General features: G+C 40.5%; 1 protein-coding gene across 6 annotated transcripts in view; it reads right to left on the reverse strand.

The window, feature by feature from the left end:
• Nucleotides 1–25,798, reverse strand: part of DGLUCY (D-glutamate cyclase) — a 174,446-nt gene that overhangs the window by 60,911 nt on the left and 87,737 nt on the right. For 5 of the 6 annotated variants that reach the window (XM_078151427.1, XM_078151428.1, XM_078151426.1 and 2 more), the window contains 4 exons: nucleotides 16,012–16,165; nucleotides 8,982–9,180; nucleotides 4,648–4,798; nucleotides 1,126–1,248 (listed from right to left, as the gene is read on the reverse strand). In XM_078151427.1, coding sequence (XP_078007553.1) covers nucleotides 1,126–1,248; nucleotides 4,648–4,798; nucleotides 8,982–9,180; nucleotides 16,012–16,165 — 627 coding nt within the window. Of the gene's footprint in view, nucleotides 1–1,125; nucleotides 1,249–4,647; nucleotides 4,799–8,981; nucleotides 9,181–16,011; nucleotides 16,166–16,835; nucleotides 16,936–25,798 lie in introns of those variants that run through there. The other variant, XM_078151429.1, reaches the window with a different exon arrangement.

Below are 25,798 nucleotides of genomic sequence, written 5' to 3' on the forward strand. Positions count from 1 at the left end.
GTCACCGAAGGCCAGGGTCAAGAGAAAAATCAAGATGACTGGCAATGGCCTGGTATGCTATGGAGTACCTTGGAGTCTTTGATGGTTGACAAAGCTCTCAGCAGTCCTCAGAGCCTGCTTCAGTCATCTTCATGGCCTCATTGGAACAAATTGTTCTCATCCACTCATTCTACCAGGGAAGTCTTCACATACTTGGGGTGGGCAACTCCCTAACTCACCAATGTGTTTGAGGTCTGTCAGTTACCCTCAGCCTGGTTTAGGTCCTCTGCTGAGACAGTTCTATTGGGGTGTGGGCACTGCACCTGCTACAGCTTCTTGGAGCCACAGGTGAGAGTTGGGTCAGAGGCGGATGAGCAGCCCCTAAAAGAGCTCAGCAAGCCCTCCCTGCTGCAGTACTAGAGGACAGATGTCTCACTACTCAGAGAGGAGAAGAGAGTAAGGGAGTCTCTCTCTCATTGACTATCCTCAAGAGAAGGCTAAATGACCAATTGTTGGGAATGCTGTAGAGGAGATTTCTATACAGGTGGCATTGACTAGTTCCCTCCCAACTTCAAGATTCTGTGACTTTTTCAGTCAGGTGACAAGCATTTATGAAGTGCTTACCATGTGCTAAGTGCTGGAGACATAAAGAAAGGCAAAAACATGCTCCCCCGCTCCCAAGGAATTCACATTCTAATGGGAGAGACAAGTAAATAACTAGGTACATGCAAGATATATACAGAGTACATAGAAGGTAATCTGCAAACTCTCTGAAAATGGTCACATTGAAATGAAAAGGGACAAAAGGATATTTAGTATTTCCTCGCTGTTCTTTGTGCTTGTCCAATGTCAGTACAAAAAGACTGACAGTCACTGGTCCCCAGCTCTACTGCCTTTCTCTGTAGTGATGTGGTCTGCACCAAGCCTTGCAAAGATTCCCTAGAATGGAAACCCAATACTGGGAGAGAGCACAAATTTTTAAGGGATAAAATAGGGAGATTAATTCCAGGGGAGCTGACTGCGGGTGACATGACTCCACTCTTTGCTCTTAAATTCAGTGTTAAACCTAACAAAGGCCATGGCCATTAATTCATCCAGATTACATCACCTGCTCTGGAAAAGAAGTCATAATGAAAGTGTACTCACTGCAGCTGCTAACAGCTTCCAGGCTTGTCAACTCTGAGGCCCAAAACACTGGGACATCTCCTGGCTGAAGCATCAGTGGTTCCCCATGGTCTGGTTTGGAACGATCTTCAATTCCCAACAGGTCTAGAGAGGGCAGAAGGAGAAAGGTGGTGTGTCATACAGACAGATGCACCTCTGGGCTGGTGCAACTGAAATAGAGAAACCATGTATATGTAGACATATCTGTCAAAAGAATGAGGAATCTTTCACACACACACACACACACACACACACACACACACACACACACACACACACACACACACACACACACACACACACATACACACACCCGGAGCTTTTCACATAGGGCTGTGTTGTTTTTTTTAAACATCTCTTAAGATGTAAGAAGGAAGGAAGGAAGGAAAGAAGAAATAATGAAGGAAATTAAGAAGAGAGGGAAGAAATAAGGAAGGAAGGAAGAAATGAGGAAGAAAATAAGGAAGAAATAAGGAAGGGAAGGAGGAAATAAGGAACAAATAAGGAAGAAATAAGGGAGGGAGGAAATAAGGAAGAAAGGAAGGAAACAAGCACTTATTAAGTATCTATAACGTGCCAGGCACTGTGCTGGCTGATTGGTTGTTATTCTCTGTTCTCTAAGAGGAGCAAAATGACACCACTATGTTAGACTCAAGTCACAGTGTGTCTGACTGACTGATCAGACCAGTACGAGCTTGGAATGCTCTACCACAGGTCGGGTACAAATAGTCCATGTGAACATTTGGGGTGGATTCTCTAAATCTGTGCATCTCGTGTTTCTTTTGAGCTATTTCAATTCTGCTTTGCCTCTTTTTATATCTCCAGTGCTTCACACAGTGCCTAGCACGTAGCAGGCGCTTAATAAACATTTATTGATTATTTAAGGCCAAATATGAATTCAGATCTTCCTGATTTCAGGCCCAGCACTCTATCCACTGCACCCAGTAAGTTTCCATATAAGAGATTTATTTTCTTTAATTTTCTCTTTGGTTAGAACATAGCACCAGCAAAGTCCAGGCTATAAGTCCAGTCCTCGTACCGACCAGTTAATGGTACAAATCAAAACTGCTTGCTAGCCACAGAGTTTATTTCTGAGCCCTGACTGGCTGCCCAATAGATAAATGTCATTGTATATAAGGAGGATGGAGTCAGAGAGTGTAAATCACTCAATGTACACTCATTCCCACTTGTAGAAATATGACTACTAATATGTTCTACTGATGTAGGCCAGGGTCATCAGTTTTGTATAAAAATGATAGCATGTTATTATTATACGTATTTTTAACAAAGTACAAAGGCAGCATTGCCTAGTGGTTAGAGATCCATGCTTGGCATCAGGAAGACTCTGGCATATGGCCCATACTAGTTATATGATCATAGGCAAGTGGCCCCAGGCAACTAAGACTACAAGTTATAGATGAGTTGCTGATTTACATTGGTGGAGGTAATTGACATACCAAGAATCCCCTACAACAGAGAAATCACAGAAATCAACTCCCCCACTCCCACCCCAATGTTTCTTTTCAGTGGAATTTTATTCAACTTCCTTTCCAGAATTTTGCATTACTGGGCAAACGAAATCACACAGGGAACACACTCATCCTACGCTCAGGCCGGATCTTTTTCATCTGAACTCAATAGTAGCTTTATGTCTACAAAATATCAGCATTCCCACTAGTGATCTTGGACTATGTTAAATGTTCAGAACAAGGGAGTTGATAGTATTCTGGCCTGGTGGGATGACTTTTAGTATACTGTGTTCTTTTCTGCATACCATATTTTCGAAAGGTCATTGACAAGCTGGAGAAGTCCTTTCTTAACCCTTGTCCTGCCCCCCCCAACTTCGACACCTTCCTTCCCTCACACCCTTCCTCCCTCCTTCTTTGCACTCCTTCCCTCCATCAATACCACTTTGTATTCATCTCTTTTGTATTTTCCTATATATTTTTATTCTGTAGCTACTTAGATATGCAAATGTTGCTTCCAAATATAAGAGCAATGGATTATTTCATTTCAATCCCATAAGATCAGGGATAGCTTCATTTTATTTTTGGTCTTTCACTTTTAATCTCCAGCTGCCTCTAGCACAGTGCTTGGCATATAGCAGTCATTTAATGTTTGCCTGCCTGACTGTATACCTGCCTGATTGACTGACTGAAGTGCAAAGGAGAACTACCAGGATGATGACTCTAAAATTATTCTGGATGAGGATGGGCTGAAGAAACTGGGGATGTTTAGCCGGGATATGAGAAAACTTCTGGGAGGGGTGGGGGAGGGTGAGATGATAACTCTTAAAGTATTTGAAAGGTTGTCATGTTAGAAGAGGTATTAGACTTGTAGAATTAGGAATAATGAGTGAGTAGGAGCTGCAGAACGGCAGATTTAGGCTTGATAGAAAGAAAAGCTTAACAATTAGCGATATCTAAATGGAGAATGGGCTGGAGAGCAGTGGGTCCCCTATTAGTGTGTGTGGAGCGGGGGGGGGGTCTTCAAATAGAGATGGAAGACCACTTGTCACACATATAGAGAAGATTCTTGTTCAGGTACAATTAGATTAGGTAATTCTTGATGTTCATGTGCTGATTTCCTAAAGAGGAAGATGGGAAGTGGGTTACTGGGATCACAGACTTGACTAACAGGACCTCAGCCTACCTTCAGAAAGAATGGGGCCCTCATAAGATTCGATGCCAAATTCTGCAAGGGTCTTTCAGATTCCTTTGTCAATCCGTCAGTCAGTCAAGATACACTTGATACACTTATTAAATGCTTCCTCTGGGCCAGGCTCTATGCGAGGCACTGGGGATACAAAGAAAGGTAAAAGACAGCCCTTGCTGTCAAGGAGCTTATAATCTAATAGGAAGATAACCTTCAAAAAAGCTGTTGCTAAGAAGATACTGTTCTTGTTCAGTTTCCTTTGCTGTTCCATCATTTTTCAGTCGTGTCTGACTTTCCACGAGGGCTCACAATCATTCTGTGTTACTTAGTCCTTTCAGTCACGTCAGACCCTTTGTGACTCAACCTGAGGTTTCACTGGCAAAGATATTGTACTGGTTTGCCATTTCCTTCTCCAGCTCATTTTATACATGAGGAAACTAAGGGAAACAGGGTTAAGTGACTTGCCTGGGGTCATGCAACTAGTAAGTGTCTGAGGCTACATGAGTCAGGAAGATGAGTCTTGCTGATGCCAAGCCCAGCACTCTATCCATTGTGCCACCTAGATATAGATGAGATAAACTGAAAAGAATCAGCACAGGGAAGCGCTAGTCTTAAGGTGGGGAATCAGGAAAGGATTCTTGCTGAAGTAAGATTTTGGCTGAGACTTGAAGGAAGCCAGAGAAGTTAGGGAGAGAGTTCCAGGCTAACTTTGACCTATATTCCCCATCCTAGAAATGCAATGAGTTCAATGGAATGCCACACTCCTTTTGAGCCATCTGCTTCCTCTGCGCAGTCTTAAACTGGGATAATAGAATACTTGGACAGTGGGACACGTGTGGAGTCACTGACCTGGGCAGCCAATGTGAATGGGTTCTCCTTGTAAACCTCTGGTTAGGTAAATGTCATGAAGAATGGCTTCCAGTTTGTCCTTGGGAATAGGCATCATGGTGACCACTAGAGGGCAGCAAAAGCTGCCAACAGTGGAGCAAGGAACGGCTGTCTAGCAAAGCATACCACATAAACATGAAATTAGTGGAAATTTAGGCTTTTTTAAACCCTCCCCCCCCTTTTTTGCACCATTATCATTACCCACCCACTTCCCCCACAAAAAAATAAAAAGCCCTTCCTTATAACAAATAAGTATAGTCAAGAAAAATCCTTTTAAAATTCAAGGTAATGCAATTTAAAAGGTCATGATAAGACAACTTCTGAAGTCCCTTCCAGATCTCATATCCTGGAAGGACAGGCATAGGGGCTGAACCTGTGATTTCAGGGGTAAAAGGGAACTCCTAGATAAGAAGCTCTCTTTACCAATTCAATATATTTTTATATTTCCCAATTACATGTAAACATTTTTAACATTTTTCTTTTTTTTAAATATTTTATTTATTGCTTTATTAAACATTTTTAAAAAGGTTATGAGTTCCAGATTCCATCCCTCCTCCACCCCCAGAGGAGGCAAGCAATATGATATCGATTATACATGTAAAGTTATGTAAAACATAGTTTCCTCATTTCTTATTCAAGTAAGCATCTTCTCTGCAATTTAGAGTTTTAGTTTGCCTCTGGGGCGGCTAGGTTGCACAGTGGATAGAGAGCCAGGCCTGGAGTCAGGAAGACCTGAGTTCAAATCTGGCCTAAGACATTTACTACCTGTATGACCCTGGGCAAGTCCCTTCATCCTATTTGCCTCAGTTTACCCTTCTGTAAAATTAGCTGGAGAAGATGGCAAACCACTCCAGTATGTTTGCCAAGAAAACCCCAAATGGGGGTCACAGAGAGTTGGACACAAGTGAAAAAAATGACTGAACAACAGCAAAGAGCCTTCATACTGAAAAGTTAAATGACTTGCCTGGGATCACATAGCTCATCTTGTCAGAGGCAGGATTTGAACCCAGGTCTTTCTGGCTTTGAAGCTAGCTTTCTATCTTCTACAATACACATAGCAAAAGAGGCATTATGGTATAGTGGATAGAAAACTGACCTTTGAGCCAGGAAGACCTGGGTTCAAATCCTGCCTCTGTCGTATACTAGCTGTATGACCCAAATGATATAACTTTTCAGTATTCTAGGCAAGTTGTTGCAGACCTATTTTGGTAGAGGAAGTTTCTCTCCGGGAACGCCCTTTATATAAGAAATCATAAGTCTCGGGGTTTTTTGTTGTTTTTTTTAAAAGGCTGAAGAAGCCTAGGAAGATTTATCTTGCCTTTGATGAGTGGATCTTTCCATTGAAAGGATTTTGGCATCTTGGCTCTTTTGAAAAAGCCTTTCCAAAAGCTCTTTTTAAAAGATCTGTATTAAAGTCTACTGAGAATATCTTGGCTCTAATCTAACTTAAAGCATCATGTGTGTAACTTATCTTAATATTATTCATGTCAAATAATATAAGCATAACATGATCATAAATAATATAGATGAACAACATGATCATAAACAATATAACATATAATAAACATATAATGCAATAACATCATATATAAATATTGCTTTATGAATATACAATTATTATGAACACATAATTATATCTGTAATTATTATATATACGATATGCCATATCATATATTAAAAATTTATATAATTACATATACAATTATATATAAAACATAATAATAAATAATATAAATGAATAAAGAAAATAAATGAAAGAATATAAATGAAATATAAATTAATATATCAAAATGAAATACTAATATAACACCAATAAAATTATTTTAGACTTCTGAACGGTTTGCTATTTCCCCCTTTGGAAGCACAGGAGCTAATAAAATAGAATGCAGGTATCTTGAGGGCACTATTTCATTTTTGACTTTGTATCCTTAGCACCTAGAAGAGTGCCCAGCATACAGCAGTCAGCGAGCACTTATTAAGTGCTTACTATATCCTAGGCATCATGCTAAGTGCTGGGTATACAAACAGAAGCAAAAGAAAGACAGTCCTTGCCCTCAGGAAGTTTGTATTTTAATAGGGGAAGACAACATATAAAAGGAAGTGGGAAAGTATATGTGAGTGGGGGTGGTAGCACATATCCACATTGGGGCACAGTGTAGACAGAAGTCCAGAGAGTCAGGGAAAGGGCTCAGAGAAGAATAGAAGCGTAAACATGGCTGGCCTCCTGGTCCTTCCCAAAAACAAAAGCTCCAAAAGGATATAACCAATGAGGAACTAGGATCTGTCTACCAAAGAAGGCCATAGGAGCACTTAATAAATGCTTGTTGGTTGATTGATGAATATAACCAGATATGATAAGGGGTTAAGAGGATTTAGATCTGGAAAGGACCTTAGAAATCATCTAATCTGGTATCTTCATTTTACATAAAAACAAAATGAGGCCCAGAATGGGAAAGTGATTTGCCCAAGGTCATGTGGATAGTAAGTAGCAAGACAAGATTTGAACACAGGACCCATTGAGGAGAATGTCTGGCTGAGGTCATGAAAATATATCTTCATCTACATCTGATGTCATTTCCTTCTCCAGCTCATTTTACAGATGAGGAAACTGAGGCAAAAAGGTTTAAGTGACTTGCCCAGGGTCATACAGCTAAGAAGGGTCTGAGGCTGGATTTGAACTTGGGAGGATGAGTCTGCCTGACTCCAGGCCTGGCATTCTATCCACCGCACCACCAAACTTCTATAGTACTATTGTTATTATTCTCACAAAGTCATGCCACTGACCAGAAAGAGGACCAGGTTAGAGAATATCCCAAATATTTTACCATTATCATAAAAGACAACTCAAGGTTCATGCTTCATTTATAAAAGATAGAAACTCAAATCTGTTTCTAGTTATGGAATCATTGGGGTGGATAGAATGCTGGGCTGGAAGCCAGGAAGACTTATCTTCCTAAGTTCAAATCCAGCCTCAGAAACTTACTAGCTGTGTGACCCTGGGCAAGTCACTTCACCCTGTTCCTCTATTTCCTCATCTGTAAAATGGGCTGAAGGAAACGGCAAACCACTCCAGTATCTTTGCCAAGAAAACCCCAAATGGGGTCATGAAAAGTCAGACACGAATGAAAATGACTGAACTACAACAAAAATGGAATCACTGAATGTTAGCATGGTGAGACATCCTTAAAGATCACATTATCCAACCCTCCTTTTCATAGATGAGGAGCAATTATTTACCCAGGGTTACATAACGCCTGTTAGTGGCAGATGGTACTTAAACTTGGGTTCCTTGATTCTCAGGCTAGGGTTCTTTTAGCTAACCACACAATGCTGCCTAATGTAAGCTCCCTGAGGTCAGGGGATAGATTCATTTTGTCTTTGTGTCCTTAGAACCCAGAAACCTGCCCTAGCAGCTGTTTATTAAGTACTTTTTGAGTTGAATCTTGATTTGAACTCAGGAAAATGTGTCTTCCTGACTCCAGGCCCAGCACTGTATCTACTTTGCTGCCCCAGTAAAAAACTAGATATATATAAGATATAAACAGAATTAGATGAAGGTTCATCTCAGAGGGAAAGTCACTAGCAGCTGTGGGGACCAGAAAAGGCCTTCAATCCAATCAACATTTATTAAGCACCTATCATGTGTCAGTCACTAGGCTAAGTGCTGACGATATACAATTAATAAAAAGAAAGACATTCCCTGCCCTCAAAGAGCTTGCAAGCCAATGGGGGGAGGGGACAGGACTAGATGGGGAACAACACATAAAAGGAGGCAGGAATGGGGAGGAACAAGGAGTCTCGTTGCAGGAAGTTGAAACCAGGCAGAACAGCAGATACAAAAAGAAGTGAGCTGAGAGCCTAGCTCAATTTCAACTGACTCTTGAAGGAATCTAGGAAAATTAAGAGATGGAGGTGAGGCAGGAGAATATTCCAAGCATGAGGGACCATGGATGCCAAGGCAGAGAGATGGGAGATGGTGTCAGGTATAGTAAATAGGTTAGGGTGGCTGGAGGTGAGTAAAGTATAAGATCGATCAATAAGCATTTATTAAGTACCTATTATGGGCCAGACATTGTGGGATACAAACTGGGGTTAAAAAAGAGGAAAAAGACACTCTTTGCCCTTAGGGAGCTTACAGTCTAGGGAAGACTGGAGATGGTAACCAGGAGCCATATTAAGATGAATTTTAAATGCCAAACCAAGGACTTTAAAGTAAAGTTGGTTAGTTGAGATACAAGAATGAAAGCAAGTTAAATTTTTAAACCCATTCTGCCACTTTCCTGCCCAGGTCCTACCTTGTATATGGCCATGTTGCAGTGACTTTCTTTATTCCTTATTGGAATCCCCATCTTCTGCATGGCCTCTTTAGGTGAGATGCTACAGCCCAAGTAGAACACGACCATGTCTTTAAGCTGTTCCGAATAACCTTCTAGGCTTGTCAAGTTGTCAGTACAGGAACCAAATTCATATTTCTTGTACTGCGGACCATTGTTTCTGGCGAGACCATTAAACAATTGTAGTCATGGACTGTTCTACAATTGGCAATGTCCAATTCTTTTCTTTCCTTGTCCTCAGGTATGGACAACTTGCCTTACACATAATAAGATCACTTTTTCTTTCTATCTTTTTGATAAAAAGATAAGGTTTTTTTTATTCTATGATTTCATTGCCTCCAGGAACTTCCTGGTGTAGAAGCTCTCCCCACCAATGCATATCAGCAACTCCTTTATAACTTAGAGTTGAGAGAACAGCGCATGTGGTTACATGTGCGTCTTTGACTCAATTCTTCCTGACTCCAAAGTCGGCTCTCCAACCACTATTCCATGTTGTATCTCAGGTGTTTTCACAGATCAGGACCATAGATTTAGAGCTAGAAGGGGCCTTAAAGGCCATCTACTCTACCCCTCTCAATTTACAGGTAAGAAATTGAGTGACTGTGTGATTTATTCAAGGCTACACAGACAGTAAGTGTCAGAGTTGGGATTTGAACCCAAATCCTCTGACAATGAATCAGTAGGTGCTCAATAAATCAGCATGGCACAGGAACTCTGGAATGAGAATTGGAAGAACTGGTTTCTAGTTCCACAACTAATTAGTTTTGTGACCTTTTTGGTTTATTCATTGTTGAGTCATTTTTCAGTAGTGTTAGACTCTCCGTGACTCCATTTGGGGTTTGCTTGGAAAAGATACTGGAATGGTTTGCCATTTCTTTCTCCAGCTAATTTTATAGACGAGGAAATTGAGGCAATCAGGGTTAAGTGACTTGCCCAGAGAAATTCTTCATGAGTGTAGGCTGTGTCTCTCTTCCTTAAATCTAGAAGATCATTATATTGTATCTCATTTTCCTCATCTATAAAATGAAAGAGTTGAAATAGATTTTGTGTGTGACATGGACCCCTTGGGCAGTCGGGTGAAACCTCTGAACCCCTTCTCAGAACAATGCTTTTAAATGCATAAAATGAAATATATAGGGTGACAAAGGAAATCAGTTCTACTAAATGAAGATGTATTTTTTCCTTTCAAGTACATGGACCTTCTAGAATATATCCATCTACCTTCTGAGGGGTCTAAGGACCCCAGGTTAGGAACCCTCCAGACCAGATTATCTGAAAGACCTTTTCCAACATGCTTAGTCCAATTAGATCAATCAGACTAAGCCTACTCAGGGTGGGAGGAGCAACATGCTGACAATACTGATTCTATCTGGAATGACTCGTGAATAGCCACAAGTACAAGCCCTGACTCGAAGGAGTTTTACCAACAGTTTAGACTTATCTACTTACTCTAGCTTGGTACATCTGTAAGATGTGTTAACCTCAGTATAAAGCCACACAGTCCTCAGGAGCCATGGGTCATCCTGCAGACAATGCAAAATACCTAGGAGTCTACCTCCAAGACAAACCCAAGGATTATATGATCACAATTACAAAACACTTTTCACACAAATGAAGACAGATCTAAACAACTGGAGAAATATTAATCGATCATGAGTAGACCAAGACAATATAATAAAAGTGACAGTTCTACCTAAGTTAATTTACTTATTCAGCTGCATACCAAAGGACCCATGATGAAAGATGCTATCCACCTCCAGGGAGAAAACTGATGAATTCTGCATGAAGAGTGAGTGTACTTTAAAAAAAAAAACAAACCTGTATTTTTGTTGTATTTCATTTGTGTTTCCTTTTTCAACATGACTAACATGGAAATAAGATTTGCAAGATTTCACATGTATAATCTATAGCAAATTGCTTGCCTTCTTAAAGAGGGGGGAGGAGAGGGAGGAACAGGAAGGAGGGAGAGAAATTGAAATTCAAAAGCATTTTTAAATGGGTGTTAATTTTTTTACATATAATTGGGAAATATTTAATAAAATAAAAACAATTTTAAAAATGAAAAAAATGAAAAAAATTTAAACAAACAAACAAAAACTATAGGCTATCCAGTGACTAGGCTGTTTTTAATCTAGATAGAGCTGACCTTCTGGGAGCAATTATATGTAAAACTTCATTTCAATTAGCTGAACAAAGATGGATACCCAGCAGGGGGCAGTGAAGCTGACCAAAGAACACACATCTCTTTGTACTTTTTATGCCTCAGTAATGTAATCTGGTTTGTGTGTTATTCAATAAACTCTTAAGTTAACTGAAGCAGAGCCTGGCTTATGTCTCTGATCCTTAAAGTCCTGAATCTAACATATAGCACTTACGTTCTATGACTCTGAATATTTGTTGAATAAATGCATGAACGAATGGATAGACTAACAAATGAACTAACAGTATAATTTAAATGAAGCATGAAAAAATTTAGCTTTTCCTTCCTTTCTCCCCTTGGCCATCTTTTCTATATTTTTATTCCATCTTTCTCCTAGACATTAGTTCTGAAGACCCTGACACCTAGTCGTTAATTTTGAAAAAGGTAAGAATATTTATTTTTATTAATTATCAGCCCAGCAATTAAGACAGAACAACTGAATTGTGAAGGCAGCAAGGTAGTACTGTACACAGCAGCCCAGAAGAGGGTACTAGTTTGCCTCCCATTCTGGTACTGTCTACATCCAGCACATATAACAGGTGGCTTTCACTGCCAGTATTGGAGATGACCTTTCATGACAGTGCTGTGCAAAACCTTATTAACTGTTGGGCTCTCACATCTGATAACCAGCATGGGCTCTTGTGTCAAGAACACAACTGTTGCTGACCTTGGGATGAAGAGTCAGCCCAGCTCAGCCTTTTAGTGTATTCTGGCTCTAGGGCTCCAAGCCAACACAGCACAGAGAACCACAGACACACCCAGGGAAAGATACTCAGGTAAGAAACAGTTTTTTGGCACAATTCTGTAAGAAAGAAGTCATCCCTGGCTCTCTTGCCCTTCCTCTTTTCGACAATCAGCTTTAGAATTGTAGTTTAAGGTCCAGTTTAGGGTACACTAACCCAGAGGCCTGGGCTCTCTCTCCTTTAATATGCTACCTTTAGGCAGTACTGGAGCAGGAAAGAGGCTGGACCTCCTGCTTATGGCACCTGGCAACAGCTATTGCCATTCTGCTCTTGCAATTCAATGCTCTTACAATGCCTGGATGCCCTAGTTCTGTGGTAAGAGCATTTCAGGAGAAGAAAGGAAGGATACAGGTAGGATTTTAGCCTATCAGAGGGATGAGGCCATAGAATTTGGGCATTCCTGGTCACTTATCCTGTGACCTGTATCTGTGAGTTACTCCTATGCTACATGTGTTCCCCAAGGAAATCTTAATTGTTGGACTGTACTCCTAAGCTGCCTGAGCACAGAGAACACCAAAGGGCTGGGTGGTGATAAGGCACAAGGTGGGAACAGCTGCATTTTTGCAACACTTTCTAACTCCTTTCTTCTCTAAGCCAAGTCTTTGTCAGTGGCTGGAGGACCCTGACTATCAGTGATTAAAGGACTCCATCAGTAGCTAGAGAACCCTAACAGTGGTTAGAGGACCTTTTCATGAACAATAATAATGATAATATTTTGTTACTTTTAAAGGAATGAACGACGACGAAGTCAGGAATCATATTTTACTCATCTTTTTACAGGATATCCCAAAAGTCTTAGTGTGACCTGAATTACTCGCTTAGTGCCCTACACATAAAAAATGCTCATTTTTGTTTGTCGAGTTAATGAATAAATTCAACAAACATTCCCACCTTTACTCTGAGATAGGTATGGATGAAATACAGTATGTATGAAGCACAATAAACCAACCAGAAATTTCTCCAAGGGACTTCCAATCAAATTCCAGTACTCCTCATATCTGTAACGGACAGGTACTCCTAAGCTCCTTAGGTCTTTATCGTGCGTGATCAAACAAGAAGCTAGAAATCCCCTGATAATACTTTTTCCAGGCTTCCACTTTGCCAAAAACACTACCCTTAAGAGTACAGCATGGGTTTCCATTGATTATATCTTTTTTTCCTTTCTTTTAAAAAATTTTTTTAATAAACTAAAATCTGCCTTCTCTACCTTTCCCCACCAATTGAAAAAGAAAGAACAATAAAACCTTTGTAACAAATATACTACTGCCAGCTATAGAATTTAAGTTGAGTATAGACTAGCTCTATACTCCAGCAAAACTGGACTACTTGCCACTGTCCCCTAATTGTGTCTCACCCCCATGACTTTACTCACACTGCTCATTAGCCCTAGAATTCCCTACTCTTACCCAGCCCTTTGTCAATTGCATTTCTACCCATACTTTGTTTTTTTTTCTTTTAATAGTATTTTATTTTTTTCCAATTACATGTAAAAATAGTTTTCAAAATTCATTTTTAATAAGATTTTGAGTTCCAAATTTTTATTCTTCCCTCTCCCTCCCCAAGATAGCAAGCAATCTGATATAGATCATACATGTGTAATCATGTTAAATATATTTCCACATTAGCCATGTTGTGAAAGAAAAAATAGAACAAAAGGGAAAAACCACAAAAGAAAAGAAAGTGAAAATTGAATGCTTCAATCTGCATTCAGACTCCATAGTTCTGTCTCTGGATGTATAGCATTTTCCATCATGAGTCTTTTGGAATTATCTTGGTCTCCCCATACTTTGGAGCCTCCTCCATGAAATCTCGATTCTCCCCCCCCCCCGCCACTATCCCTGCATTTGGTAATAACCCTTAACCTCAAGGATACAAACCACAAAGCCCTCTTCTTGTTCCTCTAATCCATTCAGTCAGTGAGTGAATAACCAAATATTAAGTACTTATTATGTGTCTAAGAGTTTAGTTGCTAGATATTCAACTTTAGAGAGAATGTTCGATATAGTCTATATTTACTAAGGGATCTAGCTTATTCAAACATTCAAATTATGACAAATACTGGACATACAAAGAAAGGAAGAATTAGTCCCTCAAGGAGCTTACATTCGAACGGGGGAGATAACATGCAAAAAACTTTCTATGTACATGATATATACAAACTAGGTAGAAGGTAATCTCAGAGGGGAAGGTACTAGCATGTGGGAAGACCAGGTAAGGTCTCTTGCAGGAGGTAGTGTATGAGCCAAGTCTTGAAAGAATCCAGGGAAACTAACGGGTGGATGTGAGGCAGGAGATTATTCGGTATGGTCAGATAGCCAATACAAAGGCAGAAAGATGGGAGAAGAGGGCTGGAGCGTATGTACAGTGTGTGGAGGTAGGAGAATCAAGTATAAGAAGACTGAAAGAAGGGGAGAGGTTATGAAATGTTATAAATGCCAAGGAGATGAGTTCATATTTGATCCTAGAAGAGAGCCACTAGAATTTATTGAGCAGGGGGCTGAAATAGTTAGATTTGTGCTTCAGGAAATTCACTTTGACAGACAAATGGAGGATGGATCGAAATGGGGAGATCTTTGAGGTAGCTATTGCTGTAGTCCACGTGAGAGGTGATGAGGTCTGTACTAAGGCTGTGGCTAGGGGAGTGGTGAGGAGATGTATACAGGAGATACTGTGAAGGTAGAAATGGCCAGATATGTGGGGTGAGTGAGAATGAGGAGTCCAGAATGACACTGAGGTTTGGAGCCTAGGTGAATGGGAGCATGATGGATGGTGCCTCTGACGGTGAAAGTGAAGTTGGGAAGAATGGAAGGTTTTGGAGGAAACAGAACGAGTTCTGTTTTGGATAGATTGAGTTTAAGATGCCTCTAAGATATCAAGTTTGAAATATCCAATCAACAGTTGGTCATATGGGACTAGAGCTCAGAAGTGAGACAAGGGCTGGATACAGAGATCTAGGAATCACCTGCATAGAGATGATAATTAACATATCCCATTTGGTACTACAGCTATTCACACATGTATCATACCCATCACTAGTCTGCAAGCTCCACGAAAGCAGGAAAATTGACTTTTAACCTAGCACGGTTCCAGCATATAATAGATGTTTAATATTTACGGAACGGAATCGATCCTAGAATTTTAGAACCACCTGGGTCTACCTCCCTCTTGATGTAAAGATTCCTCCTGCAGTAGAGAAGAGGTGTGACTGGTATTCATCCATCAGATCAATATTTTCAGTGCTGACGAGCCTCACCTGGCAGACCACTGCATGACTGGGTAGGTCATTCTCTGACAAAACTGCTGAGGCCAGAGGCCTCTCTAGCCAGTAGGGCATAATTTTCTCCCAGGGTTAATCTTTCCCACAGGACAATGGAGATGCTGGCCAGGGAGTTCACAAAGCCACAGACTGTTAGAATTGGATGGGATATTACAGATCACCTCATTGGGGGTGCTGTGACTTCCCACAGCTCATACAGCTATTAAGTGGCACATCAAGAACTGAAACCCAGGTCTTCTGACTCCTAAGTCCAGAATAAAAACATCCTGGTTCTGGAGTCAGAGGGCCTGGGTTCACATCTGCCTCTAATGCTTACGACCTGTGTGACCTTATGTAAGTCATTAAGGTCCCTGGGCCTCAGTATTACTATCATTAACAATAAAATAACTAGCATTTGTATATCATTTAAGGTTTGCCAAGTGCTTTACAAATATAATTTCATTTTATCCTTACAACAACCCAGGGACATAGGTGCCATTATTATCCCCATTTTACAGTTAAAGAAACTGAGGCAGACAGAGGGTTAAATAACTTGCCCAGGGTCACACAGCTAGGAAGTTTCTGAGGCTGGATTTGAACTCGGTGTTCCTGACTCCAAGTTCTCTCCAGTTCTTATGATATAGGCCTCTACAACATGCAGCATCCAAGGCCAGCTGTACCATCCCAAATCACATGATACAGAAGACCAAGTACAGCCTCGGTGTCTAAATACAATGTTCTGTTTTCACCCCTTGCTCAAACCCCTCTTCTGCAGAACTCTGGCACACTCACCTGATATCCAAGCCAGCACTCAGAGTAGGCAGCTTCCAATCACCAGGCTCGCCTCTACAGAGGAGGGGCAGAGCGCCATTGTTGGCCTGGCAGAACTTTTCAAAGTCCTCAGCAAAGGATCTGGGCAGGATCACCACACTCGCCTGTTTAGGTCCTGTGGGTTTTTATTTTAAGAGCAGAACAAAGAAACATCCACATTCAATTGCACTGTTAAGTCATCGTTTATAGCAAATCTCACAGAAGATTCTCTAAAGCTATGACACAAACTATATGGGAAATTAACTGGCTCCAAAATGTGATCAAATGAGTTTAAGAGTAGGATATTTAAAAAATAAAACTTTTTTGGGTAGAATAGGGAGGAGGACTGGAGCTATGATTCCATTGGTTAAAGGAACTCCTGGGGAGGAAACTCCTATCAATGCAGACTAGATGGTTTCTGAGGTCCTTTCCAACTCTGGAGTGACGATATTATGATATGGTCCTCTTTTCTCTATCACATGCTGCCTCCAGGGGCAGCCTATGCCATCCCAACCCATCTTCTGCGCAACTATGATTATTGTTGTTGTTCAGTTGTTTCAGTCATGTCTGACTCTTTGTGACACTAGTTGGAGTTTTCTCAGCAAAGATATAAGCAGGGGTTATTTTTTTTCTTTTTAAAAAATTTTTATTGGGGGCGGAGCCAAGATGGCAGAGTGAAAGCAGTGACTTGCTTGAGCTCTCCCCCAAACCCCTCCAAATACTCATAAAAAATGGCTCTAAAGAAATTCTGAAGCAGCAAAACCCACAAAAAGACAGAGTGAAACAAATTTCCAGCCCAAGACAACCTGGATGATTGATCAGAAAGGTGTATCGCGCCGGTCTGGGAGCGCAGCATGGGCGCGCAGGCCGCAGCAAACCTGGAGCAGGCCTCAGAGGACTGAATTGCGGGCAGCTGTGGAGGTTTCCAGACTCCTCAATCCACTAATGCCAAAGACAACTTAGAAGGTCAGTGGGAAAAGTCTGTTTCTGTCAGTGGTCAGAGAGGAAGGCGGGGTCTCAGCTCCATTCCCCAAGAGCCTGGCCCTGGGCGGGGCAGCTGCTTCCTGAGCTTCTGGCCCACAGACTGAGGGAGAATCCACTGGCTGATCAGAGGGGGACTGCAGGGATCTCTTTGCCAGTGCTGAGGCAGGAATCTCTTGCTTTGCCCGTGTTTGGATCTGGGTCACAGTTCTGGGCGGCAGTGCTGGGGTGAGGAGGAGTGCTGACGTGGTGGAGCTTGTAGTGGCTGTGGAGAGAAACCCCTCCTCACAGTTACAGGACAGAAAGGAATACTTGTGGTCACAGGCCAGGAAAGGAGTAAACACCTCGCCCCTTATCATACCACCTTGGAAGAACTGAAAATTTACAGGTCCCTACAAGTATCTCTGAAAACAGCTACACAAACCCCTGAAGCTTGGACAGTACACTCTCCACATTGGAAGCAGACTCTTACCTTAACAAGGAGTTTAAAACTCAAGTAATTGGCTGGGATCATGAGCAAGCAGCGCAAAAAGAGTCAGACTATATTATCTTACTTTGGTGAAAAAGAAGATCAAAATATACAACCAGAAGAAGACAACAAAGTCAAAGCTCCTACATCCAAAGCCTCCAAGAAAAATATGAATCAGTCCCAGGCCTTGGAAGAGCTCAAAAGGGATTTTGAGAAGCAAGTAAGGGAAGTAGAGGAAAAACTGGGAAGAGAAATGAGAGTGATGCAAGAAAATCATGAAAAACAAGTCAACAGCTTGCTAAAGGAGACCCAAAAAAATACTGAAGAAAATAACACCTTAAAAAAGCCTAACCCAAATGGCAAAAGAGGTCCAAAAAGCCAATGAGGAGAAAAATGCCCTAAAAAGAAAAATTGGCCAAATGGAAAAGGAAGTCCAAAAGATTACTGAAGAAAATACTTCCTTAAAAATTAGAATAGAGCAATTGGAAGACAGTGACTTTATGAGAAATCAAGACACTGTAAAACAAATCCAAAAGAATGAAAAATTAGAAAACAATGTGAAATATCTCATTGGAAAAACAACTGACCTGGAAAATAGATCCAGGAGAGAGAATTTAAAAATTATTGGACTATCTGAAAGCCATGATCAAAAAAAGAGCCTAGACATCATCTTTCAAGAAATTATCAAGGAAAACTGCCCTGATATTAGAACCAGAGGGCAAAATAGAAATTGAAAGAATCCACAGATCTCCTCCTGAAAGAGATCCCCAAAGGAAAACTCCTAGGAATATTGTAGCCAAATTCCAGAGTTCCCAGGTCAAGGAGAAAATATTACAAGCTGCCAGAAGGAAACAATTCAAGTACTGTGGAAACACAATCAGGATAACACAAGATTTAGCAGCTTCTACATTAAAGGACCGCAGGGCATGGAATATAATATTCCGGAGGGCAAAGAGATAGGATTACAACCAAGAATCACCTACCCAGCAAAACTGAGTATAATCCTTCAGGGGAAAAAATGGTCATTCAGTGAAATAGAGGACTTTCAAGCATTCCTGATGAAAAGACCAGAGCTGAATAGAAAATTTGACTTTCAAATACAGGACTCCAGTGGAACATGAAGAGGTAAACAGGAAAGAGAAATCATAAGAGACTTATTAAGATTGAACTGTTTACATTCCTGCATGGAAAGATGATATTTGTAACTCATGAGAACTTTGTCAGTATTAGGGTAGTTGAAGGAAAAAAAATTGTATGTATATATATAGATAGATAGAGGGCACAGGGTGAGTTGAAGATTAAGGGGTCATATCTGGAGAATAAAATTAAGGGATGAGAGAGGATGATACTCGGAGAAGAAAGGGAGAGGTAGAATGGGGTAAATTATCTCACAAAAAAAAAACAGAAAAGTCTCTCACAGTGGAGGGGAAATGGGGGAAGGTGAGAGGGAATGAGGGAATCTTATTCTCATAGGATTTGGCTTAAGGAGGAATAACATACACATTCAATTGGGTATGGAAATCTGTCTTACCCTACAGGAAAATAGGGGGAGAAGGGGACAAGAGAGCAGGGGGATAGAGAGGAGGGCAGATTGGGAAAGAGGGTAATCAGAAGCAAATACTTCTGAGGAGGGACAGGGTCAAAAGAAAGAATAGAATAAATGGGAGGGCAGGATAGGATTAAGGGAAACAGAGTTAGTTTTTCACAAATGTCTACTAAGGAAGAGTTTTGCATAACTGCACATGTACAACCTATATTGAGTTGCTTGCCTTTTCAATGAGGGTGGGTGGGGAGGAAGGAAGGGAGAAAATTTGGAACTCAAAAGTTTTAAAAACACATGTTTTTAAAAAAATGTTTTCACATGCAACTGGGAAATAAGAAATACAGGAAATGGGGTACAGAAGTCTATCCTGCTATACAGGAAAATAGAAGGGGAAGGGGATAAGAGAAGGGAGGGGGGAGAGACAGAAGAGAAGGCAGACCAGGGGAAGGGGTATTCAGAATGCATGCCATCTTGGGGTGGGGGGAGGGGTGAGAAATTTGGAACTCAAAAACTTGTGGAAGTGAATATTGAAAACTAAAAATAAATAAATTTATATTTAAAAAGAAAAAAATTTTATTAATTCATTTTGATTGATCAATAATCACTTCCATATGCTTTTGAGTTTAAAATTTTTCTCCCCCTTCCTCTCCACCACCCTCCCCTAGATGGCACAATCTGATATAGGCTACATATTTATGTTCCTATTAAACATATTTTCACATTAGTGATGTTGTTTGTAAAAATTAAAACTAATAGGAGGAACCATCAGAAAGAGGAAACAAAACTCAGCAGAAGAGAAAAAAAATGGCAATTCAACTTCCATAGTTCTTTCTTTGGATGTGGACAGCACTTTCTATCACGAGGCCTGTGGAGAGGTCTTAGATCCGCTGAGAAGGGTTAAGTTTATTAATATTAGTCATCACACAACGTGGCTGTTATTGTATACAATGTTCTCGTGGTTCTGCTCACTTCACTCAGCGTCAGACCATACAAATTTTTCCAGGTTTTTGTGAAGTCAGCCTGTTCATCATTTCTTATAGTACAATAGTATTCCATTACATTCATATACCACAACTTGCTCAGCCATTTCCCAGTTGATTGGCATCCTCTCAATTTCCAATTCTTTGCCACCACAAAAAGAGCTGCTATGAATATTTTTGTACATGTGGGTCCTTTTCCCATTTTTATGATCTTTTTGGGATACAGCCTTAGATGTGCTATTGCTGGATCAAAGGGTATGCACATTTTTATAGCCCTTTGGGCATAGTTCCAAATTGCTCTCCAAAATGGTTGGATCATTTCACAACTCCACCAACAATGCATTAGTGTTCCAATTCTCCCACATTTTCTCCAACATTTATCATTTTCCTGTTTTGTCATGTTGGCCAATCTGATAGGTGTGATGTGGTACCTCAGAGTTGTTTTGATGTGCATTTCTCTAATCAATAACGATTTAGAGCATTTTTTCATATGACTATAGATGGCTTTAATTTCTTCATCTGAGAACTGTCTGTTCATATCCTTTGATCATTTATCAATTGGGGATTAAGCAGGGGTTATTAACCTGGAGTCCATGAACTTGTTTTAAAAAAAATTAATAACTCTTTAATATCATGGATTTCTTTTGTAAGCCTGTGTGTTTTGTTTTACAAATTTTTTAGAAGTCTGAGACGGGATCCATAGGCTTCACCAAACTGCCAAAGGGTCCATGACACAAAAAGGGCTAAGAATCCCTTTCCTGAACTTCCTATTTGATAAAACTTCTTGGGAAAACTGAAAAGCAGTCTGAGAAAAATTAGGCTTGCACCAACACTTTGTAGTACATTCCATAATACATTCTAAATGGATATGTGACCTTAATATTAAAGATCATACTGTAAAACATTAGAAGAGAAGCAGATCATATACATCTCACAGCTATGGGTAGGTAATATATTCTTAACCAAACAAGGGATAGAGGCAATTACAAAAGATAAAACAGGATAACTTTAATTACACAACACTGAAAAGATTCTGCACAGACAAAATTAATGCACCTAGGATAAGAAGGGAAGCAGTTGAATGGGAAAAAAATCTTAGTATCAAATTTCTCTGATAAGGGTTTGGTATATAAAGAATTAATATACAATGTGACTACTAATAAGAGAAATGCAAATCAAAACAACCCTAAGGTTTCACCTCATACCCTGCAAATTGGCAAAGATGACAAAAGATGAGAATAGTCAACGTTAAAGGGTTTATAGGAAGATAAGTATATTGGTACGTTGTTGCTGCAGCTATGAATCAGTACCACCATTTTTTCTTGCTAGGCCGTGGGGTTAAGTGACTTTCCCAGGGTCACACAGCTAGTAAGTGTTATGTGTCTGAGGCTGGATTTGAACTCAGGTCCTCCTGAATCCAGGGCTGGTGCTCTATTCACTATGCCACCTAGATGCCCCTAGTACCACCATTTTGGAAAGCAGTTTGGGATTTATGCAAATAAAGTTATTAAATTTCCATACCTCTGACCCAGAGATTCTATTACTGAGCTTATACCTCAAAGAGGACATTCGTAAGACAAAAGTACTTCTTGTGCTACTATAAGCCTTCAAGTACCCAGGGTCAACTTTAGGCCATAATGAGGCATCCAGGAGGAAATGATGATGATGATGATGATGATGATGATGATGATGATGATGATGACGACGATGAAGATGATAGCAAGCATTTATATAGTTGTAATGGGTTGGCATGTGGGTGTTGCTTTATTTTTGCCCATGTATACTATGTGTGCCCACGTGGGTCTGTTTAGATGTGGCTCACAGAGAGATAAAAAAAGATATTGCTAGTATTTCATCAATAGCTCTTTTCCACCAATGAGGAGAAAGTCCCATACATCTGACTCTTTGAGGATTACATAGCACTTCAAGGTTCACAAAGCACTTTACATGTCATCTCATTTGATCCTCACTGAAACTCTCTGGGGTAGGCACTATTATTATCCCCATATTACAAATGAGGAAACTGAGGCAAACAAAGGTTAAAGGACTTGCCCAATATCACATAACTAGCAAGTGTCTTAGGCAGGATTGACCTCAGGTCTTCCTAACTCCAAGTTTAGCACTCTTTCTGCTGAGCCACCTAGCTATCTGGGTTGACTTCAGCCGGAGGTGCTTTCTAGGCCGGTTCGCAGTTTAGCCCTTGACTTTTCAGAAACAAGCCCAAATGGCTGTGAAACATTGGTCTGGATTACAGAAAGAAGCCATGGAATTTCCTTCTGCGGACATCCTGGATGCCTGCACAGGCCACCATCTGTGTGGGAGAGTTCAGGCCAGTCCCCACCTCTTAAGCCAACTCAGTATATGGAACTCATTATCTTCAATCTGATGCTTCCCCAGCCAATGTTACATAACATATTGTCAAAACGAGGGCAGATGAGACCATCTCCATTATTTAGCGTAAGAAAGTTTACTGAATGTTCAGAACAAGCCCAGCGTGACTCCGAAAATAATTTGGTATGCCACTAAAATCCAAGTCACTCTGGCTTTTCTTGCCTTGTATTCCCAGGCTGGGAAATAAGAACAACAATACCAGCCCTCCATCCCTCAGAGGCCCGTTGTGGGAACAAATATGACTTTTTTAAAACCATAAATCAGGGAGGTGCTATGTTCAGAAAGCTTTTTCTGTTGTCTCTTTTGTAATTAAACAGAGTACACTTTCCCCCCCATCCCTTCTATTTTTAAGTCTCCTTTGATGGGAATGCACAGTCCCTGAATCAGACTCTTCATGTGAGTAATAAAAAAATGAATTAAATAAAAGTCTTAAATTGTGCCTCTTTTGAGACTCTAGGGGGAATATCAGAGAGGTGAGGCTACTTAATTTTCTAATGTAGTTCACACATTAATGGGTGAGCTGAATCTCTTGGGCTTCAGCTGAGGCCTCAATGATTAGGTGAAAGAATCGGGATAGCACCTCTGAGTTCTTTTATAGATAAGAGGTCCCCTCCCTTCCCCCTTTTCCCCCCTCTCCTCCCATCTCCTCTTCTCTCTTCTCTTTTTCCTCTCCTCAGTTTCCTCATCTGAATAATGAAAAGGGTTTGTTTGGCTAAATGAGTTCTATGGTCTTTATAACTTACAGTACATATCTAGGTGCAAGGAGTAGTGGGAAACAAAATGAAAAAGTTTCATCTAATGATTATTTTTTAAAATTCAATTTTATTTTAAATTTTTAACTCACTCCCTCCTCCCCCTCTCCACCCACTGAAAAGGCAAGAAAAACAAAACCTATTATAAATATGTATAATCATGCAAAACAAATTAGCCATGTCCAAAAAAATAATAAAAAGAGAAGAAAAAAGGATTCAAGTTGTATTCTGAGGCCATCAATCAATTAATGAACACTTATTAAGAGCCTATTCTGTGCTAGGAACTGTGCTAAATACTAGATAGCTTTCTGTCTGGAGGTGGGTTAACACATTTCATCACAAGTCCCTTGGAATTATGGTTACTCACTGTGTGATCAGAATTGCTTAGTTTTTCAAACTTAATTATCTTTTCAGTATTGCTGTTATTGTATAAATTTTTCTCTTGGTTCTGCTCACTTTATTTTGCATCAGTACATACAAGTCTTCTCAGATTTTTTCTGAAACCATCCCCTTTATCATTTCTTACAGCATAACACTGTTCCATCACATTCACATACTGTAACTTGTTCGGCCATTCCCCAATTGATGGGCATCTACTCAGTTTTCAATTCTTTTCCACTGCAAACAGCTGCCATAAATAGTTTTGTACATATGGGTCCTTTTCCTCTTTCTTTGATCTCTTTGGGGTAAAGCTATATCATAGCAGTATCGCTTGGTCAAAGAGTATGCGCAGTTTAATAACTATTTGAGCATGGTTCCAAAGTACTTTCCAGAATGGGTGGACTAGTTCACAGTGCATTAGTGTACCTGTTTTCCCATAGCCCCTCCAATCTGATGGGTATGAGATGACACTTCAGAGTTGCTTTAATTTGCATTTCTCTAATCTGACTTTTTCTATACAATTAAAGTCCAGAAGCAATGATACTCCATAATCCTTCCTTTGTGCCAAGAGGATGCCTACCTTTGCTTAGACTCATACAATGTTAACCTTGGAAGAAACCTCAGAGAGAAGCTAGTTGGACTCCTCCATTTACAGCTGAGGAAATCGAGATCCAGAGAGACATGCACAAAGCTGCCCAGCCAGTTTGTTTCAGAGGCCAGACTAGAAGCCAGACTTGCTGACCCCCTGGCTCTTCTCAGAACATCACACTGCCAGGTGTGATCTAGGTTCTACGCAGGGGGGATGCCTAAAAGATGTCTTGCTCTGTGCTAGTGGCACCTTCATGTCTGAAACTAAGCTTATTCTCTTTCTTTTGAAACCTACTCTTCCTTCTGACTTTATTATTTCTATCTGTAGCAGCACCATTAGCCCAGTCTCTCATACAAACACACACACACACACACACACACACACACACACACACACACACACAACTTGGTGTATCCTTTCATTCTTCTCCTTCACTTCTAATCTATTTGCCAAGACCTGTCAATTCTATCTCTGTATTAGCTGTTCTATCCAAACCCTTCTCTTTATTTCCCAGTAGAGTCCTGGTACTTCCCCAGGACAGAGATAAAATAGGGCAGCGGAAAGGAGGATAGACTTAGGCCAGGATTGAAATCCTGACCTAATTACATCACCATTTAACCTCTCCGAGCCTCAGCTTCCTTATCTATAAAATGGGTACCATAATACTTGCAGTAACATCATAGATTTACAGCCACAAAGAACGTTTGAGGACATCTGATCCAACAGCTTTCTTTTAACAGATGAAGAAAATGAGGCCTAGAGAGGTTAAGTGATTTACCCAAGATCACACAGGTTGTAACAGAACAGGAATTTGAATCCAGTTCCTCTGATTCCAAGTCCAGCATTCCTTTCATTGTACTTTGCAAGACCTGACATGCTTAGTTACAAACCTTCATTACCACTCACTTGGGCTACTCTAACAGCCTCCTCAAAAATCTTTTCAGCTCCACACTCCTCTGCTCCACCTCCCAATCTATCCATTTATTGCTGTCAGACTAATCCTTCTTATGCCCAAGTCTGATCAATGTCATTCCTTTGATCAAAGTCCTAGCATAGTTCTCTATTCTTTACTGAATAAAGTTCAAACTCCTCAGCCCAGCACACAGGAACGTCATGGAGCTTAATTTTCTCATCTATAAAGCTAAGGGATTTGACTGAATGATCTAAAGATCTCTTCCAGCCTAACACAAGCAGAAGACATTGGCAACATTTCTACACTATCAGAGGTCTGAGTTACCCCAGTCATGGCCCTGCCCTCCAGGCACATGTGTGTGTGTGTGTGTGACTTCCTTCCACGTGACTGCCCTGTCCATGTGCCCCCTTGGCATCTGCTCCTTTCAAAAACATTTCCCATGTCTGTGCTACTGATTGCCTCAGACCTGGGATGGCTTTTCTGAGAGCACTCATAATGGGTATCCGAAGTGCTATATTAACTCGGAAACACTAGTGTTCATGGATGATATAAATGGGTCTTTGGATCTTACCAGGAACTCAAGTGGGTGACTGAAAATAATGGCACCTCTCTGATGTCTCCTAAACTACAAAAGGTCAGACAATACAAAGGTACAATATATATCAATGGTCTGAATGGGAACTGCCTTATTCTGTCTCCTTCATCCAAACTCCTCATGTATTTTTCCTTCGGCAGTGTCATCATCACAGGAAAGAATGTTCCTGTTACCA

This window comes from Phascolarctos cinereus, unplaced genomic scaffold (genome assembly GCF_003287225.1).
Source record: "Phascolarctos cinereus isolate Bilbo 61053 unplaced genomic scaffold, phaCin_HiC Scaffold_3;HRSCAF=262, whole genome shotgun sequence".
NCBI classification, from domain to species: domain Eukaryota; kingdom Metazoa; phylum Chordata; class Mammalia; order Diprotodontia; family Phascolarctidae; genus Phascolarctos; species Phascolarctos cinereus.